At 40.4% G+C, this 22,622-nt stretch overlaps 2 protein-coding genes across 2 annotated transcripts in view; one reads left to right on the top strand and one right to left on the bottom strand.

Moving 5' to 3' along the window:
- Window positions 1–8,899, bottom strand: part of SELENOF (selenoprotein F) — a 28,839-nt gene extending 19,940 nt beyond the window's left edge. Inside the window, exons 1-2 of the mRNA XM_026116517.2 lie at window positions 8,748–8,899; window positions 5,532–5,699 (exon numbers count right to left, since the gene is read on the bottom strand). Of these exons, the coding sequence (XP_025972302.1) occupies window positions 5,532–5,699; window positions 8,748–8,816 (237 nt within the window). The 5' untranslated portion in view covers window positions 8,817–8,899. The remainder of the gene's footprint in view (window positions 1–5,531; window positions 5,700–8,747) is intronic.
- Window positions 8,900–9,395: 496 nt separating this feature from the next.
- The window catches only part of HS2ST1 (heparan sulfate 2-O-sulfotransferase 1), a 91,460-nt gene continuing 78,233 nt past the window's right edge, over window positions 9,396–22,622 (top strand). The window contains exon 1 of the mRNA XM_026116473.2: window positions 9,396–9,899. Within this exon, the coding sequence (XP_025972258.2) occupies window positions 9,404–9,899 (496 nt within the window). The 5' untranslated portion in view covers window positions 9,396–9,403. The remainder of the gene's footprint in view (window positions 9,900–22,622) is intronic.

Genomic DNA, 22,622 nt, shown 5'->3' with positions numbered 1-22,622 from the left:
GCTGAAGTATAGCAGCTGCTACTTATTTGGGCTAAAGGGGTATAATTTGCTCTGATTTTTTGTATACTGTCCCTCATCTCCATATTGTTCACTCACAAAAACCTCTCATATATTGGGTGACATTATTCTGAAAGAAGTGGCTGGGGTGGAGGTCAGGGTCAGAGCCCAGGTTAAATACACTAGTGTAGGATGAATTTTAAGTTGGAAACCTCTCCACTTACAGCAAAATAATCCATTTTAAGTTTCAGAAATATTTTAGTTATATTATATAGTTACATCTAGTACAAGTTGGGCAAAAAATAATCCTAAATTTCTCATGATGTTAGCAATGTAAAGGCTAGCTATTCTAATAAATTACTAAACCATGCTTTGACAGGTTCTTTGTCATATTTTGACAACCCTGGATATGTGCACAAGAAAAAGCTGCTAAAAGTCTCAGGATTTCAGATGGTTTTGCTGAACTTTGTACAGTAAAGCAGTTATTATCCATCTTTGAGTGACTTTAGAATCATGCATATAGACTTCTGTATCAATGTTTACCCTGTTTTACAGTAGAATCATCTACTGTCTAGACATGATAACATTTCAGGTTTATAGTAGACATGTGTGTGATGTCACCCAGGACAATTAGCCACCTCAGCCACATATTCTAATGCTTCAAATTGCTTGGCAAACTTCTGCTTATAGGTGATGTCAAGTTACTTATTTCACCAAACTGCATAATATTACCACATTATAAGCATTGACTACAGAAGTTTAAAATGCTCAAGTTCAACACACCTTCGTGTGCAAAATGTATGTCAGGCTCAGTTTAGAAATCATATTGATGACTTTTAAGGGTTGTAGCAATCCTGCACAGTACAACTGCTGAAATAGAATGCATTGCAGATTTCATGACATGGTTGATTCTTAAAGTCAAATTGCATTTTGACACAAATACATTGTTGCAGATAAATCAAAGATTATAATATACAATTAATGAGTTATGCTTATAGGTATGTCTGAAATGATCACATAGAATAAGTGAATCTGCAGATGGAGTGCAGCTATTTTCAGCTACTGCAAAATATGGACAATCTCTCCTGCTACTACAATTTCACGCACAGTTAGCCTCACCTCCATTTCATCCTTCTGCATTTTACACACCAGCAGTACTCTGCATCTGACAGACTTAAAAACTTGCAGCTGTCTAAAGCAATACTGTTTAACCCAGCTTCTGAATTAGTTTGAAATGGAATGCAAAGTTTCCAGATGAAGAGAAAATATCCAAAAAAAATTTTGGTTTACCCACGGCAAAATTAAAGTAATTAAAATATCTGATTAGACAGATGTCAGCAGAAGTTAAGAGTAAGAAAAATACTGGGTAACAAGAGCACCTCATTGGTATTTTCTGGAATGTCAGTTCACAGAATACTGGACTAAGAACAAGACCAGGATAAATAAACATCTTGTAAGGATATCAAACAGCTGAATTCTATAAGCATATCTTATATGGGGTTGCATTGATGCTACTCAGAACAAAGTATTTTTAAGACTGGGCATATTTCAGAGATTATTTGTGAAAACTAGTGATGATACATAAAAATGCTTATGAGCTACCCCCCACACCTTTAATTTTAACTTCTCATTTAGAACTCAGCTGCAATTCACACAATAAAATAACTCTCACTTTTTCTATTTCTAACATGTACTGCATACATTTAGGGAGAATTAACTGCAAATCCTGAAGTCTGTCCTGGAATTCTAATAGTTTGCAAGTCTGTCTGTAACACAGGCAACCAACATGCCATGTTATGTGATGGGGACAAGTATCTACTCAGAAAGTAGACATGCTAGGTCATGCACTGGGATCATCCTCCAAAAAAAAAAAAAGTTTTGTTAAGTATGGGGATGTTAAGTACGCAGTCACAGCATTAGCAAACCCCACAGCACCATTGCTCTGGAACTCCGCAATCTATAAGGTTGCTAATCACCAATCAGACTGTCATACATCCAGCTTCAGGTTCTTAGAATAAGATATTCTTCAAGCAAATGGGCAGAAGAAAGAACTTTTAAGATTTTAAACATCCATTCACTCTTGATTATCAAACTTTCAACAGAAGGAAGATTTTCATGGTAATCTGAAAAGACTGGGGTAAAGAGAAAAAAATGACAGCAAAAGGCACTCAATTTTTCTGTTCCGCAGGCGTATCATGGAAATACCACTTTAGCAAAATGCTACTATTAATTAGACTGTTCTTAATTATTACAAAGGAATATAAGTAAAATCTTAAGCACAATTACAGACAAGCAGCAGTATGTTAAAGCACAAGTCAATTCAAAGGAAAATGATTGTGAATACAATCCTGCTCAATACTCCCAGCTCTAATTTTCCACTGGGTAGTCTTCAAGGGAAGTTACTCAGTGCAAGTTTCAAAAATTCAGCAAATCTGAACTGTACACTTCCAAACAGCGGCTGTGCATGAATGTAATAGCGTAAAAAAATTCCACCCTCTGAAACAGCATACAAAAGAAAATTAGGAACGAAGCTATAATTTAGCACTCAACCATGTAACAACCATGGTAAAACAATCTAATATTTCTATTCACATACACACACATACACACACAAAGACATTATGGAAAGACTGCATTTAAACCTGGATATGAAAATGCATAGTAGTATCATGAGCACTACTATAATTCAAACTGATATTTAACATGCCAGCTCCAAATCTCAAATAAGATTTGTATTAAATTTCCTCAATAATGTCACAGAAATAAGGCAGGAGAGACTAAAAACCAAATGCATACTGAATTGTGCTGTTGCAGCAACTTGTTTGTGTGCTACAAAGCCCAAGAAAAAAAAAATGAAGCTGGGTAAACCAACATAAATAGATTAGAAAGAACAATCTCTACATTCCTCTGAAAATACAATAAACTCTGGCTCACCATGAAGAGATATGTCAAACAACCTTAAGACTCCCTTGCAGCACTCCCTTTGTTTGTTCTACCACATTGAGTATGACTAAAATGGAGAAAGTCTTGACATAAATATTTTTAATGTAATGCCCTAATCCCAAAACAGCATTTGATCAATTTTACACATAGAGCATGCTTAACCACACGATGAAATCTACATCTTAACCAGAGTAACTGGAAAAAAAAACTATTGATTTAAATTCTGATCCTTGTTTGATTCAAGTTTTATTAATGCAACAATGTTAAGAATATGAAATAAGACATATGAGTAAATTACTCTTAAATTGACAAACATAAAAGACAGATTTCTGCCTCAGAGGAAATACTGATAGAAATCCAACACATCTCCTGTAGTTTATTTTCCCAACAAATGACAACACTAATTATCCTGCTCCACTGGTTCTCATGCTACATTCTACACACATCGAGGCAAAATTGTAAGAACACTACCAGAACAAATACAGGTGTCTCCCTTTTATGAGAAGTCAGGAAGCCTTGCTGCTGCCACCACTACTGTTAGTGGTTGCACACGACCACAGCATATTTGGAGACCCTTTCCTGCTTTTCCATTCCTTGTTAGTACATTTCATTAGATTTCATTCAGAAACTTTTCAGCTTTTGTATATATCATATATACACATGAAACATACACATATACATATGTGTATATCTACAGATACATATACACACTTACACACATATATATACACACATTTCTATAAAAGTTATATATAACTGGAGTATTTTCCAGAGATAACAACAGAGACTGACATGAGAAAACTGCCAGATTTCCTCATTCATTTCACGTTGTCAGTTATTTAGCTATCTCCTAGCCATTAAGAGTAACTTCAACATCACTTCTGGAATTCTCCACTCTTTAGATAAGTGGTCTTCTTTAAGTGGTCTTTTACGTATTCTACAGAACTCTTAGATTTAAAAGTATTTGAAAGCGTATATTCCTTTCAAGAGCTGTGCGAGTATTCTTCCTTGCTTAAGTACCTTAAGCAAGACAGGTATTTACACACTATGGATAAAAGAAAGGTTCTGTCTTAGCCTAACTGATTGAAGTAGAGCAGACTGTGAGCAATATTATCCCCAGTATTTCTAGCTGTTAAAACCCTTCCTCTGCAGTATGGAGATGGGCAGCACTCTTTCTGTCAGGCTCCTGTCAATGCAAGAGTTGGCCGGATGGCTGCAGCAGCTTTTGCTCCTGGGGATGGAACTGAACTACCCCAGACTGCGCCCAGGAGAATCAGAGCATGGCTGGGTTACACCCCATCTGCGTCCACACAAGAATTTTATGCTCTTGCTCTGTGCCTGCTGCCTGTGGTGATAAATGTGGGTGTGCAGGTGGAGGGCTGCACAGAGCCAGGGTAAGCTGCACTCCAGCCATCATCTACCAGTTCCAGGAGCAAGGCAGGTGAAAGAGGGAAAAGACGGGTTTATCAGCTGCAGGCTGGCAGGAATAGAGTAAGAGCCACAATACTGTGGGACATCCCTTTATTCCCGACTTTTATGCAATCTGGGCAGCTAAAAATATCCAAGGAGCCTTACACAAGAATACAGGTACAATTTCTGAAATAGCTTCTTTAGTACAGCTGCATTTTACAGAATGAAACACAAAAATAAATTGCTTATTAATAAAGCTTAGAGGAGCTGAGATGTTAACAAAAGTGCTTTAAAAGAACAAATTCACAAAGGCTAAAAAAAAAAACCCAACAACACACACACACACACACACACACACACACACACACACACACAGAAAAAAGGCTGGTACCAAAGCTTACTACCTGAAGCTTTATTGACATTTAACCACTTGAGATCTTCACAAGTAGATTCTGGTGAAGCCAGGGAAGCTGTACAGATTATCTTAGCAAAAACTTTCACCCTTAACATTTGAATTTTTCCTTGTATACCTTCTACCAGATAAATTAAGTTTACAAAGTTTACTCAGTTTAATCTTAATTATGCTTCTAAGTTATATGACACAGTATGATTCCCAATACTATCACACCAAAAAAGGACTACTTTTCTGTATAGTAGTGCCTGGAACTCTGTTAGTAATTAACAGGTAAACTTAAAATTATTGGAATTTAATAGCAGAAATAATTGTGCTTATTCTTCTGCTTTTATTCAATAAATTGTATCTGTTTATTTTAAGGATTTATACAGACTACGAAAAGCAAAAATTTCTTGGCCATTATACTATGGGTCAATTGACATGCGACAGCTATGATCACGAAGTCCATTCTTCTTATCCTTTATTTCTGTCCTCTTCATATCCTAAATATCTTTCAACCCAAAAACGCTGGACAACTCCCATTAGTCACTATGCAATACAGAAGGGCTGTCATAATGTCAAAAGTGCCTCTGCTCAGACTGGGACATTTTTTTAGAGCAAGAAATACAGCATGACTGCAAATCTAGACCCCGTGTATACTGGACTATGAAGAAATGTCACATTTTCCCCTTGAGACTATAATCCAGGTTCTTACGTATTTAAAAAAAATCATAAAATTCACATTACGTGTTAAAGTATTTCACAGAGGGTTTGGTGCAAAACTCACCTTTCTGGTTTCCAACTGAGCTTCCTCTTGGCAGCACTGCCTGCAGAATGGATCCAGCTGATTCAGACTGAACTGTCCAAGAAGGTTGCAAGAACTGCATAGCAAGTTACTGGAGAAGCCCAGTTCTCTGCAAGCTTCTGATGACAACTGCGCTCCATATACTGTTACCTGAAAATCAATATAGTGCTACACTTTAGTATTAAATTAATTGTGTTAAAAAGGAAGATTTTTAACACTTTAGCTATTAGAAAGAACAATTAAGTCTCTTGTGACCATTTTACAACAACACAATGTTCAGCCCTAAGTGCAAAAAACCTTATTTTGGAGAATGGTGTTAAAATTTGAACAGCAAATTCTACAGGTCAGCTGTAATATACATGCTTCAAGGTATCACACCAGCCAAAATCCACTTTTATGTATACTTCTGACGACTCTACTATCTTTGTATTGCTAGTTCCAAAACAAGCTCAAGAAACAATATCTGCTTTGAATCAGCTGAAATTCACAAAGGTAAAACTCTCTAAAGCATGCTCTCCTGAAACAATTTTAGTAAATTCATATCACTGAAAACACACTTGGAAAATAAGCATAAGAGCAAAGCTTGGGAAAAGTACAACCAGGGAGTGATGAAGCAATCCAAACTGCACTGTAACACTCACAAGTAGAATTTTAATTTTGTTTTTGCATTAATGTTACAGGAAAATCACATACTAAAAGTGGAAGCACAGATAAAACCCTACAATTCTGATTTATTAGTAATCAATTAAAATAGGTGACTCAATTACATGGCTTCTATGTATAATACCACTTTTGTTTTTAGTGAGCAGCCAAAACAATTTTACCAGTTATCTCAGCACTTAAACAAAGTCATTTGTTTTTCTGTTTTTGCACTCTCACTTCCTTGCATTTCTCAAAACCTAGTTTATAGTGTTTCCTTCCAGCTGTATGCTGGGAAAAGAGAAGCAAGGGAGGAAATTAAGAAAGGAAAGAGTCTCCCCAGATTTTTCCTCAGTCTGAGCTAGAGATCGGGGGTGGGGGGAGAAATGGACAAACAAGGAACAGAACTCCAACGAAACAATTAGCATGCATTTCTGTGTTGAGAGAAGAGTAAGGTGATGTCAGTAAACTGCACTGCATTGTAAGAGACTGAAATTCAGAAAAATTATTCTGAGACAAGCAGAAAGCTACAGAAGAAAAACTAAGGTTCTCCTTCAGCAAATAGGCAAACATGAAGGAGAGTCCAATTTTTTAACATTTAGCAACATACCCAAGCAACAAAGAGAGAGAACCCATTTTCTTCTCAGAAGTGGCAACAGCAAACAAAGACATGTCACTGATGTTACACAGATAAGAAATTTTATGGATTAGGACTTGGTACATTTCTTAGAAAATATATTAGGTACCTGATTATTTTTGTTTCTCTGTATCTGATAAAAAAAATTAAGCATAAATGGAAAAAAAATATAATGTACAGAAAATGATTTGGAGTCATTATTCTATTTTGTCAGGCAGAGAGCTATTCTTCTTCCAACAGAAAATTGTTAAAGTCATTTCTATACATGGGACAGTCCTCACAGGACAGTCTTGAGCTAAAAAGCATAAAAGTCTGCAAGCTTCTCTTTTCAAACCCACTCTTAACTTTGTTTCTAAGGATAACCCAAGCTATGAGATTTATTACAACACAAAATTTCCACTAAAAAACAGTGAGGAAGTCTGCAAACAGGCAAGTAAAAATCAGACACTATTCTACTGGATATATGTTTTCAGGGGGATACCAGTAATGGGAAATATAGCAACGCCAAATCAGCATAGAAAATCTAAATATGATACCAGATAGTGCCAAAATGTCACTGTAATTACTAATGATGATGAGAGTAACTAAAACAGTTTTCCTGTACCTTGGTGTCAGCCATCCACCCCCCTGCGGTACTTCACTGTCGTTTTCTCCTCATTTTTGAATCTGTTCATCTAGGATCAAAATGGTGTCACTAGCATTGACATTTTGCTTCCACCAGCAACCTTCCTCATATCTTTCCATAGCATAACCCTAGAACATCTGTGTATGTCAATGCAGGTCAAAACTCTCATACTTTGGGAAAAAGACTGTTTATGAAAGCAAGTAAAATCTCCATCACAACAGTGTTATCAGGGGAAAAGTTCTGGTTACTTAGCAAGCTCAAAACAGCTGGAGAGTACAAAGATAGAAAAAATAAGGAAGAAGAGTTTCTAGCTCTCCCTAGAATTTTTCTCAAATTTTAGTACCCCAGTTATTGTATAACCCTAAAATAATTAAGAACAATAATAATAATAGTTTCTGTTTAGGATAAGAAAAGAACTCTTGCATTTCAGGAGTTAGGTTCCCACCAGAACAAAATAATTTTAGTTATTTAGCCAGTGACATGCCTCATTTCAGTAGCATGCTCTCCTTTAAGACTTTGGTTACATGTTAGACAATGACTTTGGTTTCACACTAGATAATTTAATATCTTAAAGCAAATACAGCATTAATACATATTGCTTTAAGGAGTACTTAATAGCTATTTTCTGTATAATGTCACATCTCTAGAGCTTATGTGAGCCATAAAGGGCATCGGCTGTGTAAAAGACAGAAAGCAATTTGCCTGGAAAGCCTCTGCCACCAAGTACAGTTACTCTGTCCCCCAAGAGGGTCAGTCCTCACAGGACAGTCTTGAGCTAGACAGCACAAGTCAGCTAGCTTCACTTCTCAAATCCATTCTTAACTTTGCTTCTAAGGATAATCCAAGTCACAAGGTTTATTACGACACAAAAAATGCCCTAAAAACTAGCAAAGGAGTCTGTAAACTCATCTCCCGAGTTGCTGCCAAAGCTGCAACGGTCGCCAACAAGGCGACTCGGAGCCGAGGCGCCAAGCAAGCCGCGACGAGCGTTGGGCTCCGCGACTCGGCTCCGGCAGCCTGGAGAAGGAGAACCAACGGCGGCAGGCGGGAAGGGGGCTCGAGCAGGGAACGGGGCTCCGGCGGAGAGGGTGGGAGGGAGGAGGAGAGGCGGCCGCGGAGGCAGCAGGGGGACGACGCGCCGGGCGAGGCCTCGGGGCAGGCCCGGGTCCGCTACCTCCGCCACCCGCTGCGCGACACGTCTCACTCCCGCCCCACCCGCCCCTCCGCCTTCTCTTCCTCCCAGCAAACGGCAGCGACCCCAGGCTCCGAGCGCGATTAAACTGGAATGGCCTCTCACCGCCTGCAGCCCCACCACCAGCCAGAGCCAGCAGCGCCCCAGCACCGTTAGCTCCGCGGCCGCCATCATCCTGGTGCCGCACCGCTACCGCCAGCGTCGCCGGGAGGCCGCCGCAGGCCCCCAGCCGCTGCAGGTGCCCGCGCGCCGCCCGACGTGGGAAGGTGAAGACTTGCTCCCAAATCCATGGCAATGCAGGGAGAAGCAGCTAACGCAGAGCCTCAGCGGGCAATCTGGAGCAACGCTATTTTACTGTGCTCAGAGTGGCGCTTCACAGTGATACCAGAGGTGGTGCCATTTCCTAGCCTCAGTCAGGCACAGCCTAAGCAGCCCTGAATTAAGGTCCTTTCTCCTTCTGGAGTTTCGCTGCCAACCAGTGCGCAGGCCCTTAACCCCGGAGATTGACAGGCAGCCTGACCAGTAACATCGTGCACTTGTCGAATGCCGCGGTGCATGTGCCTAATGCGGAACAGGGTGATGGGCGGGACTTCAGGAGCGGCCGCCCAATCGGGAAGGGTCGCATGTAGGCGGGGACACCGGCTCGGCCCGGCAGCTGGAAGTGGAGGGGAGGAGGCGGAGTCAGCCCCGTGTGGGCGGGGCGACGGCCGAGCGGGGCCAATGCGATTGCGGGGGAGGCGGGGCGGTGGCGGCACCGCCCAATGGCGGAGGGCGCGTGGGCGGGGCCCGCCGCCGGGGAGTCGGTGGCGGCGGCGGCCGCGCGGTTGGGCGTTCGGTTGCTGAGCAGCGCACGCAGGCGGGGGGAGGGGCGCGCTGGGGCCGCCGCGCGGCGGTTGGCGACGGGCGCGGGGGGCGGCTGGGGACGGCGGCGGGCGGGCGGGCGAGAGGCCCCGGGAGATGTGAGAGCGGCGGCGGGCCCTGCCGCACGCCCCGCGCCCTCCCCCCCTCCCGCGCGCCGTCCCTGCTGCGGCGACGGCGACGGCGGCGGCGGCTGCCGAGGCTCCCGCCGGCCTCCGCGGCCGGGCCCCGCGTTATGTCGTGATCCCGGGCGGGCGGCGCTGCTGCTGCTGCTCATGGGGCTGCTCAGGATTATGCTGCCGCCCAAGTTGCAGCTGCTGGCGGTGCTGGCCTTCGGGGTGGCCGTGCTCTTCCTGGAGAACCAGATCCAGAAGCTGGAGGAGTCCCGCGGCAAGCTGGGTGAGGGGCCGGCGGGCGGGCGGCCGCGGGGCCGGGCACGGCGGGGCTGCGGGCAGGGCGCCCGCCGTTACCGCCCCTCCCGCGCGCGGCTGAAGCGAGGAAGGACGCGAGCGCCGTGGTCCGAGGGCTCTGCGAGAGGGGCTGCGAGCAGCGCGGGCGGCAGCCGCGGCCTCCGAGGTCGCTTGTGTGCGTGTTTTGCGGGAGCTCCGACGGGCTGGCGCCGGGAGCAGGAACGTTGCTGCCGCGTCTGAACGCGTCCCCGCGAGGGGCAGGGGCGCTGGGAGCCGTCGGGGCAGCGGCTGGCCTGTGCGCGCCTGGGAGCTGGGGAGGGAGGCGGCAGCGGTGCCGGGAGCGGACCTGGCTCTCCTGCCGCGAGCTCTCGTCTCCTCCGCGTTGCATTTCTAGTTCAGACTTTTCATTAAGACAAGCCGCTGTGAAGAAGAGCGCGGCGTAGGAGAAGTTTAGGGCATCGTACTTAATAACAGACTGATAATTAGTTTTACTCTCACTGAATATAAGATGCTGCTTTCTGCTATTTACTGAGTGTAGTTGGTGCCCCCCAAGCTGTCATTGAATCACAGTTAAACAGAGTAATGATGAACTTGAAAACTCTTGTGTAAGATTTTTTTTTCTTTTTCTGCCTTATGAAGTAGCTTTTTAGATTAATATCTGCCTGGTGAGTAACATCTTATTTCTTGGTCTGTTGTATGTCAGGCTGCAGAACTTGTATGGACATATCACTTAAGAGTTTCAGGGATGTGGAAAAGTGCTATTTCGAACCTAGTTTGTGGTACCTAAGAGTTGTAAATACAGAGCAGTGAGACTTCGGATATATACCAGTGCATGGGGCTGACTTACAAATATTGAGAATTGTCCTCTCATATTAGTTGATTGTGCTAAGATATTTAGACTACAAACATTCGAAGCTTGTAGGAAGAAACCAGCACGTATGATGTTTATACTGGTGTTCAAACTAGAAGTGGACTTGGAGTGATGTGGGAAGTTTAACATAGTGAGCTTCCGATAGAGCTAGAATCAGCATGGCTTAATGTTAAGCCAAATGAATGCCTTTGGGATTTTACTTCTCAGCATTCCTCTTCCGTCTTCCTCTCTCTGAACTGGATATTAGAGATCAGAATCCTGGAAATGGCAGCAGTGAACTGCATGAGTTATGGGACTGTCTTGCTCTGCATATTTTTGAATTGGAAGTTCATAATAATTAGCATCAAGGCATAACTTTCTGTGGGGACTCAGTTACTGTAAACAAACATTTGAAGAGGAAAGTAAATGATATTAGAAGATAACTTCAGGCAGGTATTAAGATAATGCTCAAGGTTCAGTAGAATTTGATATCCCTCTATCTTAAACTGGTTCATTCGTGTGGCTTCAGTGCCTCCATTGCTGACAATGAATGTTACTTGAGGAAAATCCAGCTCCTGGTATGAAAGGATTAACATAATGTAACGTGAGAATAAAGATTTCTGCTGCTTAGACTTCCTCTCACTCCTTAATAGATGTGCATTGGACATGATCAAGTTACATATTTAGAGGATTAAAATACACATCTCGTTCCGCTTTGAGACAAGAATCTAATTACTGTGTTCTACTGATTTTATTTTTTAAGAAGGGAAAACTGTTGCAAAGGCTATTTAAAAATATGATGGAAAGACTTGCTTTGTGAACAATTTATGACTGATTCTCTGAAACCTGTGTAAGGAGAGGAAAAAGGGCTTCCTGCAATAGCTTTGATCTCAATCTGTGTTTTTAAGTAGAGAACGTGGTTGGTTAAAAAGCTTCTAGCTGTCTGAAAGTGTCCCTTTTTACATATTTGGTATGTATTTTGTAAAATAGCAAATGTTAAGGTTTTATTGCAGAAATTACTTGACTATGTTGGCGATAGTTCTACTGGGCTGTAATATGGAGAGCGGCTTTCTCTAGATCAAACTAATTAGTTGGCTGGATGCACTTGAATTCCAATCGTTCTCTCCCAGAAAAGGAGGGGGGAGAAGAAGTAATGATACTATGATTTCATAATAACAACTGAGAAGTTTTTTGGCCTTTCAGTTATGTTTCAGTGTGCTTTTTGTCTTGAAAGTCACATTTTATATCGTTTAGGTGCTGCTTTATTGAACTATGTTATATGTTTGTTTTGATAGGTCAGATGATAAACTGTCCTCTTGGAAATTAATTGTAAGAATTAGGCTATGACCAGGAAAGCAGAATGCCTTCAGATTTGATAGCAAATAAAATAATTCTTGTTGCATTCTGATTAGTTCTACAAATAATATTCAGTCATACTTAATCACAGAAGGGAAAAAAGAAGTGGAACCTCTTTCTTCCTGTAAGCGTAATTCCTTCAAGTAGGTAAAATTCAGTCACACTAGGGCATTTTGTCTTTCAAGTTGAGAAGTGGAAGAGATAGAAGCAAATGATCATCACAAACACCTGGGTTTTTTTCCCCTTTCCAATAAGATTGTGATCCTAATATTATTTTTATATAGTATTTATATACCTGTGGCTTTCTCTTCCGTATTGAAGATATATCTCTAATTCAAAAATAAAATAAGAATAATAATTGAACCCCCCTCTGCAGCTTTTGGGCATTCTAGGCTCTTCAGGAACAGTTCGTAGTGGTGAAATCACAAACTGAGAGCCCTGTCAGGACCCAGTTTTAAGTACTTTTTGGGTGAGATTTGTACATACAGCTCTTAATCCTTCATACTATTTTCAATTTTACAGATAAGGGCTGGTAACTTGGCAGCTGTCCCTCGCTGTCAGTCAGAACTTCAATGGCTTTGTTTCAAGCCTGGTGTAGGTGCTTGCCCGTTAGTCACAAGAGTGGGCAACCCTAATAGAGTACTGCATGTGGAAGGTAAATGTTGAGGATTAAACTATCAGTCTTGGAGCAGAAATAATGTCTGATCATCCTCTTGTTTTTCTGTAGGCCAGGTGGGGCCTCCAAACCTCTGGTTTAAACTGGCCTAACACCAAACACATGTTCCTATCCATCTCCTGTGTTTCCACTAGCATTCACTGTAAATTGAATCAAAGTACTGATCCAGCTGGAAGTAATCCAGCCCTCTCGTCTCTCCCTCCCCCAAAATCTTGAAATGGTAATCTGACAGTGGTGGGGGAGGAAGGAAAGAGGGAAGTTTGTAATGTTTTCTACTTTTCATGTTAAAATTACTGTATTCTACAATGGCAAGTACCAGAAACGCTTCAAGGCTGGAATGAGGGATGGGGAAGACAGCACCTTATTTAAGGAAAAGGTTAGAGGATTGATCAGACAAGGTGAAGATAATAGGTGGAGAAGGATTGCTTTTGCCTAGGGTCAAAGTGATGTAATATTATTACTTTCTAACCATGCAATAGTCTTTAGGAAATAGATTTTGAAAATAGTCCGCGTCCAAATAACATCATAAACCACAGCAGAGAGATCAAGGATTCAACAACTTTGTTACTGTTTCAGACTATTCCTTCAGTTCATGTTGAAACGCTGGTTAGCTTTACTGTGGGAGTTGCTTTTTCTGCTAAGTGATAAACAAACTTCAGACCCAGATCTGTTAATTCAGTACCTGCATTCAGTATCCAGAACTCTGTCACTCAAAAGAAATTCTTAATTTATTTTATGTTTGAAAATGCATAACTAATCTGAAAGGCTGAAGAAGATTCTGTCTTTTCTTCAATTCAAAAAAACCCTGATGATTGCCACTTTGTATTATTATTCCTTAGTTAATTTTCCTGCACCTGTGGATCATGCTGGAGCAGTGTCATTCTAAGTACTGTACATAGCAAACAACTGCTTTTTTGAACTGAAATTATTTAACATCCTAGTGATTAAATCTTATGTTTTCTGGAAATCTAAGAGTGTCTCATCTTTAGAGATTTTTGTCATCTTCCGTTTCCTTCGTTTGGATAAAACCTGCTGTCTGTAGGCCTGTCAGTTGTATGTGTTTGGAAAATCGCTCAGAAAACTTTGTAAATTGTCTCTCATGATACAGTATGCATGGTTCATTAGTATATTGTTTACACTTGGACTTCATTTATAAAGGGTAGTTGGCAATTGTCTGTGGTTTTAGCTACATGGAGCTATGCAAATAACTTACCAGCATTTTTTCATATATAAATCTGTTACCCATTAGTTATTTTCTTCCAAGTAGCATAAGGCATTCTTTTCAGATGCTGTTTTTTGTCTGCCATGTATCTAGAAATAAGAGTATTAATGTTGCTTCCTCAGTATATCTTTAGCTGGTGAAACATTCTTCCACTTCCGTTTGCCTTGCTGATTCTTTCATATTTTCCTCATTTAGTCCCCCCGCATCGCTCTTCCCATTCACCATTCCCCATTTCTTTCCAGGCACCTTCAAAATAAATTTAAACCCAGACTATGCTCATCCTTCCCATTGCGAAGTGTGTAATAGAGAGATTGTATAAAATTTTATTCCCTGAATCAAGGTAGTATGTGAATTCTCATGTGCATATCTATCATTTGCTTAGGATCCACTCCGATTTTACAAGGTTTATAGTAATTTAGTCCAACCTTTACTTAGATTCATGAGGCTGAGAGTAGCCAAGTTCTTATGTATCATGCACAATTGCGTTTTCCTTAGTGCATCTTTGTCAGTTTTTTGCTTCCATGCTGCATGTTGTGCTCTGCTTGTCTCAATGTAGTTTAGGACAGCTTGTGCAGCTATTTTATGTTTGAAAAGGAAAGCAGTTGATCAATCGGCTTTTCACAGTGGTAAAAGTAGAGTTTATAAAGGTGGGGGGAGGGTTAAACTCAGAAGGATTCTGTAAGAAAGTTACCCTACAATGTCTAATAATGTTGACAACTCCTATAAACATATACAGAAGCTTTTTTTTTTTTTCACTTGGAAAGTCTAACGTTTGGGAATTAGTGTTCAAGCTGCTGCTGCTTTTTCTATGAAATTGGACTGCTGGTAATGTCTGGGTTCTGAGTGCTTACTCTGACAAATACAGAACTGTGCATGTTCTCAAGCACATACCAAGGCAGTTTAGGCTTGCTTTATAGGCTTTGGGGCTTGATGTTACCGCTTTTTGCTGACACTCCAATATCTTCTTCTTCTGGCAGTGAAAATAAAACAGAGGCACAGCATTTTTTTTCTTTTTTTTTTTTTTTCTTTTTTCCTCCCCTTCTTGAAAGCTATGCATGAGAACCTTTAGTACTGTTGTGTCTAGTTTGCAGGCTTAGGCTTTTGGTGAAATAGGCTTTTGGTGAAATAGGCTTTTGGTGAAATAGGCTTTTGGTGAAATAGGCTTTTGGTGACAGGATGAGAGCTGTAACTTCCCTTCTGATAGCCCATGCTTTACTGGAGAGTTATCAGGCAAAGTGATATTTGTGTTGAAGATATTTTGAGGCCACTTCTGAGAATAGAAATGAAATGGACTTGGGTAATCAGAGCATTCAACTCCAGTCCCTCCTGCCACATACTGCAGTGGGTGAGGTAATCACCAGATAAAGCACTTAGTCTTTCTATATGCTCAATTGGAAAAGGTTAGATTTGGGCTAAAGCATCTGTGTCTGTTGTTTTTTTATGCACAAATTCAAGAAAGTTGTAGAAGAGCACCAAGGCCTAAAATACCATCTTCCAGGGAAATCCTGAAATAGAGCCATGAAAAATCAACGGTCTCTGTAGGATAGAAAATGCTTATTGGACAGCCAAACAAGAACAAGTGCCATGCTTTTCTCTGTTAACAAATGCAGTATTACAGATATAGGTGACAGAGGTTAAGAAATAAGGAATTAGTTCAAGCCTGAGAAAGTCGCAAGGGAGTTTTCAACGGTCTTTAAGTCGTCCTCTTCCATGTGATTGTTTTTCTACAGAGTAAGGGAGATTGGGTCGTTTCAGTAATGGAATATGTAGCCTGTTTCAGTCATATGCTTGGCACCGTGAAAGGAAAAGTGGTAACAACTGTTGAAACAAGAAAAGGTAACTTTCAATGCCTTTTATTATCCTCTGGTCCAGCAGACTGAAAGACTGATGTTATGGGATGGTGCTGTGCCATGCTGTTGCTCCCTTTGTTTTTCTTACTCATTTTCTACTTCTGAGTATGGAGGCAGTAGCTAAAATTTTCATGTCTGCCTGTGTTTCAAGTGTTCTGAAAGTGAATAGTTGCAAATAGCCATGTCTCTTTTTCTTAGTTCTGACTAGAGATTCTCATTGGAGGCACTGGTTTAAAATAAAGCAAAACCCAAGCAAAAGCAAAGCCCCCACCCCCCCCCACCCCCCAGTAGAATTAAAATTGACTGGTCATGCACTTCATATTCAAAACAAAAACTTGATAAGCCTCATTGATAAGTTCTTTAAACTTACTTTGGAACTACCACAACAGGTTAAACCATTGCTTTGTAGTTTATCATGTACATCTGAAATAAAATGCATTTTATGGCTTTTTCTTCCTTATTTCAGAAAGCTGACATCTTTGCAGATGGATTCTTTTTTGCACAGCTTTGTATGGCCCCTGGCTGTTGAAGTTAGAGACATTTGAACTGTTCCTGAACAAGTCATTTCCATATCTACTGACTGGCAACCATGAGTCAGTGTTAGAATTATTCTGGCCAAACTTATCATGTGTTCTAATAATGAATGCCTTCCCCCAAACGCTTCCTTCTCTTTGGGAAGTAGATGGCTTATACATACTGTCACTTAATTGGTTCAAAAGACAGCCTTTTTATGGAATTGCGTGTAATCTGCAGTTGTTGACATTTATTTGAAATGTATTTAAATCTTGTCAAAGCACTATTAAAACAGTGATAAGCGCTTTGCTTGAAATGTGGTGCTCTTTATCTGTGTATATATTAACCTAGCAAACTTGAACCTGGGCTGTAGAAAAATAGCCAAACTCTTATGTGTATTTGCATAATTTTTTTAACCAGAAGTAAAAGGTTGAGTGAAAAGAGTCCAGTGTTGAGAGAGGAGGCATCCGAAATTTCACCATCTGGGTGCAGTCTTTCATAAATATGTACGGACTCTTGAATGCAATCTGTCCTGCTGGCTATACAGATAGGAGGACCAGCAGTATGTTGTTCAAGCCTTACTAGCTTCATGTGATGCTCAAGCCAGTCATCAGCTCAGTTGTGTTTAACCACTCCACTAAAAATTTGTGGCCATGTGAAGTTGTGTTCAAAGCCTAGAATCCTGAGAAAGGTCTCCATCAGAGGCATCTTTAGTCTCTCTGGAGAGAGGAGTCAACCTCTTTTCTTCTTGGAACTGGATCAGTCAATTCTTTCTTCTCCCCTCTGACTCCTAACTGCCCATCTTATGAGTTTTGGAGAACTGAACTCCTTCCATTTGAGATTCCTACAAGTTGTTGTCTCCTGGGCTTAAATATAGTTGGTATACCCTGTAACCATACTAAAGGTATAAATTCTCAAAACCTGTGGAAACATTCATGTTGCGCATTTATTTTTCTGTGTCAGGAATGTTCTGATTATCAGAACGTTGGTGTTATTGCAGGATGAGCCCTTGAATAACAGAGTCTGGCTACTTGATGAATGAGCAAATGACCTTGGTAATGTGTCTCCTTGTACACTCATTAGTGAGTGTCACCAGACATCTGTGTCCAGCATAGCTTCAGTTCAGCACATCAGAAAAGGGAATAAAATACTTCAGCAGAAGCATTACAGGAAAAATATGTTAGACTTCCCCAAAGCTATTTTCAGGTGGAGAAGGAGCATCTCCCAGGAGTGAAGCTAGCTGTATGCAAACTAAAAGCAATATGGGATTCAATACTGAATGCTGAGATGGAAATGGAGGTAAGAGGGATTAAATGAGTTGCCCAAGGTCACTTGATGATCCAGGAAAGCAGAGAAGGAAAGATAATTTTTTCATATGCGAGGTTAATCTCTTAATTGCAGTTCTTTGAAGCTGGAAACAATATTCTCAGACTTCTGTGAGTGAGCTGTACTTCAAAATCAAGGGTGTATCCAGAATTGCCACAAACAGGTTTGGCTGGCTAAGCCTCTTAGTTAAGGGTCGCTACAACTGTAGGAAGGCTCCTCTGCCTTGCCAAAAAAAAAAAAAAAAAAAAAAAAATTATACTATTCTGTTTTATGATCTTATTCCCTAGTTTGTGAACTAATCTTATGTGTCTCCCATCCATGCCGATGTGAGCACCTCTAGGCTTTCCCTCCCTTTCCCACTACTTTTTGCTGCTAGTGCTCTTGGGGAAGTGTTGTTACCCCATCTCTCTGTGCTTTGTCAAAAAGGTGGTAGGAGCACAGTATGCAAGCAAGGAGCCTGCCCTGGAATAGATATAAGATAAATATTTGGAATGATAAATATATAAAAGTGCAGAGAGGAATCTGAGCAAAGTTGCAAAAGAACACTGTAATTTCTGATCAGAAAAAGATGTCTCACTGCGACAGGTTTGATACTTTCACAGCTCAAGGTGGTGTATAAGAGTTACACCTAAGAATTTGATTACCTCTTTTTATCCTTTATTGATACAATAGCTTAATTACTGGGGTGAAGCTTGTACTTGTAAAAGCCTGATTACCAGTCTCTGTAACATCTAAGTAGTCAATGGTCGTAACTGACATTACTTACATCACAGCTGCTTGGCACCTGCTGTGAAATGGGTTGGCGATGTCAGTTCATTCTCTTGTGTGTGGATGATCAATCTCAAAATTAGCATTTTACAGTGATTTTGACCCAGGCTGGGAGCCTCTGCGGAGGACATGAATGAGGATAAGAACTGAGCAGCACAATTCATTGGACAATTCTTTCCAAATAAAGTTAGAATATACTTCTATCTTAAATAGTAAACTGAAGCTTGCTTGCTAAATTTAAAATAATAATCTTTGTTCCTCTGTAAGCAAAAGAAGATGTGCATTTGAGGATTAAATCTTCTTTAAAAGATTGGAAGTCAAATTTGACTTTTCTTCTTTTATATGTACAGACACTGGTAGAAAAGGCTTTGTGATTCAGTGAATTGGATGTGTGGTGATAATATCTCCTTTCTCCTTCCACTTAAAGGAACAATCCCCCCTCCCAACCCCCCAGATCCTCACAGAACAATACAAAAGGGCCTTAAAAGCCATAATTTTGGTTGGGGAAAAATTTCCCAAGAGCACAATTGGGAGAAATCTGCCATACAGCTGTGTTCTGAGGGCAGGTTTTGCAGCCCTGGTATTAGGAAGTAAGTAGTGCAACACTGCAGGTGCAGGCACATGCGGAAGGCTGGTGTGAATTATGGGCCTCTGAGACACCTGCTAGTTGCTCTGGAGTCCTCCACAGTCAGTTTTCAAACAGGGATAAAAGGTGACTCAAACTTGCAATAGGGCCTCCTTCTCTAGGGCTGCATGTTTCTGCTTCTCTCATGGAGTTTCATATAGCCTTAGTTTCATATCTGTGTGTTCCTGAATAATGAACTTATTGCTGCGCTTTAGCTTTTCCTGGCTATAAATTAAGGGCACATTCTTACTGTAGAGGTAGTAGTTGCAAGTGTGTCTGCCAGAAGCCAAACTACATCTGAGTGTTACCTCATTCTCTCTAGGATTCAGTGTTTTACTGTTGTCCTTACTTTGCAATATCCTTCGGTCATCATGGTTCCAATAACATTACTGCTGTAATAATTATTGTTCAAGCATTCTTATAGTGATAAAATTCATCACGAGTAGCTAGGAGTCTAGGACAGTTGGAGAATTAATAAGATACTTAAATTACAAAAACTATTTGGAAAGAAGTGATACATCACTTTGGCCCAGTCTTTGTCTGCCTTCCTTTATGTCCGTTCTCTCTCTGTCGCTGTTGGAGTTTAAAATGACAGACAGCTGACATCCAGGTTTTTTTGTCAACTTGCTGTTTAATTCTGAATATAATTTGTGTTGAAATGTATGTAAAACTTAAGTGCTGTTTTGATAAAACAGCTTTTGATGATTTTGAAGTGTTTATGCAAACCTTGTGCTTAATTGCTATGAAACTGTAAAGAGTGTGGGGATGAGATCTTAGGTTCTTTAAATTAAAATGCATATCTTTCCTATTTACTTCTGTCACTGGCTGTTTTTTCCTCAAAAGATATTACTTTTTCTTTATATGTGTGTACATATATATGTACGTAGATATATATACATATTTTTCCCCTTGTATATATCTTCTGGTGTCAAAGTTTAGAGCTGATCATTGAGACAACAGATTGAAAGGCAGCAGTATTTGATTTCACTTTGAATAAGGTGTAAAAAGGCTGTTGAGAACATGAAGGAACTTGGAGGTATGGGAGCAACTGAACAGAGGTTATGCTTGTTCCTCTGAGCTTCTGAAAAGTGGAGAGAGAAATCCTGCTAATTTAGTGTTAGCATTTTTTTTCTTGAATCTTCTGCTTCATTATCTTTCCATTTTCAATGATTTTATCATCATCTTTTCTGGATATAATGTTAAGCATATTCAGAAAGATTGCAAAAATAGCAAATGTGCTTTTTCTTTGAAATTTTTGCATCTCTTTACATTGACTGTGTGCATACTTTAGAGTAGATTTTGCAGTGTAAGAAATCTTTTTATAACATTGCAAATGTTGTTTGAGCTTACAAAATGTTAACCAGCAATTGATTGTATTATGTTGGAATCGATTGTGATCATTCATTCTAAGTAATGGATTTATGTAATTCTGAGAAGGATTTACAAATTTAGAGTAAAAGGGAATGAAGTCAAAAAGTATGATGTGAAAATGATAAAAATCTTATTCTGACACATTAAATAGACCAAAATGTGTCTCAAAAACAAAACAAAAGCAGTCAGTCATTTTGGCTACCTTAGTGTGTGAATGATGGAGCAGAAAGTAACTCTTTGCAAGATCTGATTTTAAGTTGTTGGTTCTTGTAGTGTGCGAATCTTTCTTAACAAAAGCCACTGTTTTAGTTCTACTATAAAAATTCTAATGCTTTACTTGCAACTAAAGTATACCTTGAAGTAGTAGAAACTCATTTGTGCACTTGGGGAAACAAGTGAGAAGTGCACAAGCAAAAAGATGACACTTCCGATCAGGTCATAATCAACATGCAAAATAAAACGTCATTGTTATGGAAAAGTCCTGCTCACTTAGCCATAACAGGGTCTGACCCCAGGTTCCCAATGAGAAGTTCAGAGCCAAATCGGAGCAAAATTACATAAATAACGCGCATGCAGCATTTACAGCTTGAGCTGGGTGCCTCCAAAGAGGGAGGTGAACAAAGAAATCCCTGGGCATTTATAACTATTCAATCTAAGTTCTCCACCCCTCATGCGGTAGTTTGGACCAATAGTAGTATTCAGGTCTGGGGTCTTCCCGTTCCTTATTGGGTCCCATCGTTGTCCGTAGGCAGGCTGTTTCTTTCCTTATCTTTACTGTTGCGGCTTCTGCTGATGGATGTACCTTCGTTCCTTGTTGGATCCCGTCGTCTCAAGGTCCTGACGAGGAGGAGGTAATTCCAGACAACAATTAACACTGCCCCAGCAGTGAGAGGAGGCTTTGTTTCTCAAGGTCCTGACGCCCTACACAGGCCTTGTTTCAAAGTCTTGACATCCTCCCTTTCGGAGTGAGAGACACAGGAATACAGACTGCTTGTAACTTCCTTATCTTTCCACCTTGAACCAGCTCTGGGGCCCTCTTTTACTGAACATGATGAGTTACCTGAGAGTGGCCTAAGGCTTCAACAAATTTAGCTACTCATGCTAAGCAGGTTTTATATAAGTTGTGCTAAGCAGCTAACTCTAGGCAGCCCCAGTCCAGTATTCTTTAACAGTCATATCTGAATTTCTTATTCTCAGAGTGTGTATTTTCCATCTCTAGTGGGATCATAGCTGAAACGAACAGTCATCTCCTTCCGTAGTCTGTGGCGAATGTACTATCTGGAAAGGTTTTATTCCCATGCTGTGGGATAAGGACAGAAACACTATACCTTGTCTCAGTGACTTATGTCTGTTCACATATATTGACCAGAACACCAAAAGCCAATGTGTTTTTTTCACAAGGGTTCTTGGTCACAAGTGTATGATCACTTTCTAAAGTTGATATTTTGTGTATCAGGTACAAAATCCATTGTTTTAGGATCTATGTTAAATAAGCTTTTGGAAAAGAAGCTGTGATAACAGATTTTTTTTTTTTTTTTTGGTATATTTGGTATTGAATGAAGCCTTGGCTCAACAGGATCATCATTTTACTGAAGGGTCATAGGCAGGATTCTATCTCAACTGCAGTCAGTGAACAAAACTCTCGCTGACAGCTTTGGAGTCAAGATTTTTAAGTGTCTGATATATCAGTAAACCTTCAGCAATGTGTGTGCTCTTAAAAGGGAGAAATGATACTTTCCTGGCAAAATGGCTATAATTGCAAGAGTCCAGATGCAATGTCCGATGAACTGTGTTGAGATGACACTGATGCTAAAGTGCTTTCCCTTATTCAAGTCAGAATCCTTGTGAATGCTGAATGTCATGTAGGCTTCCACTCATTCTGCCTTTAAAAAAGGCAAAACCCTTACAAAGGCCTTGCTGCTTATTTGAAAACACTGTGTTTTTTTAATACGTGTTTGAGCAAATTAACTATTTTGTATTAACTCGAGTGATGCTGTCAGTAAAGCAGTCTTTTCAAGATAAATAGCTAATAAATAGTTTGCTGTCTTTTGAGGAAGCAATTAGATCTTGCTGTCCAGTTTGATTACTTCAAAGAGTATAAAGGGGAATTGGACTTTTTTAATAATTTTTTAAAACTACACTCTATTTACAAAAA

The sequence above is a fragment of the Dromaius novaehollandiae genome, chromosome 8 (assembly GCF_036370855.1).
Source record: "Dromaius novaehollandiae isolate bDroNov1 chromosome 8, bDroNov1.hap1, whole genome shotgun sequence".
Classification (NCBI taxonomy): Eukaryota; Metazoa; Chordata; class Aves; order Casuariiformes; family Dromaiidae; genus Dromaius; species Dromaius novaehollandiae.
Note: the sequence above shows the minus strand (reverse complement) of the source record. Positions and strands in the feature narration are given on the sequence as shown.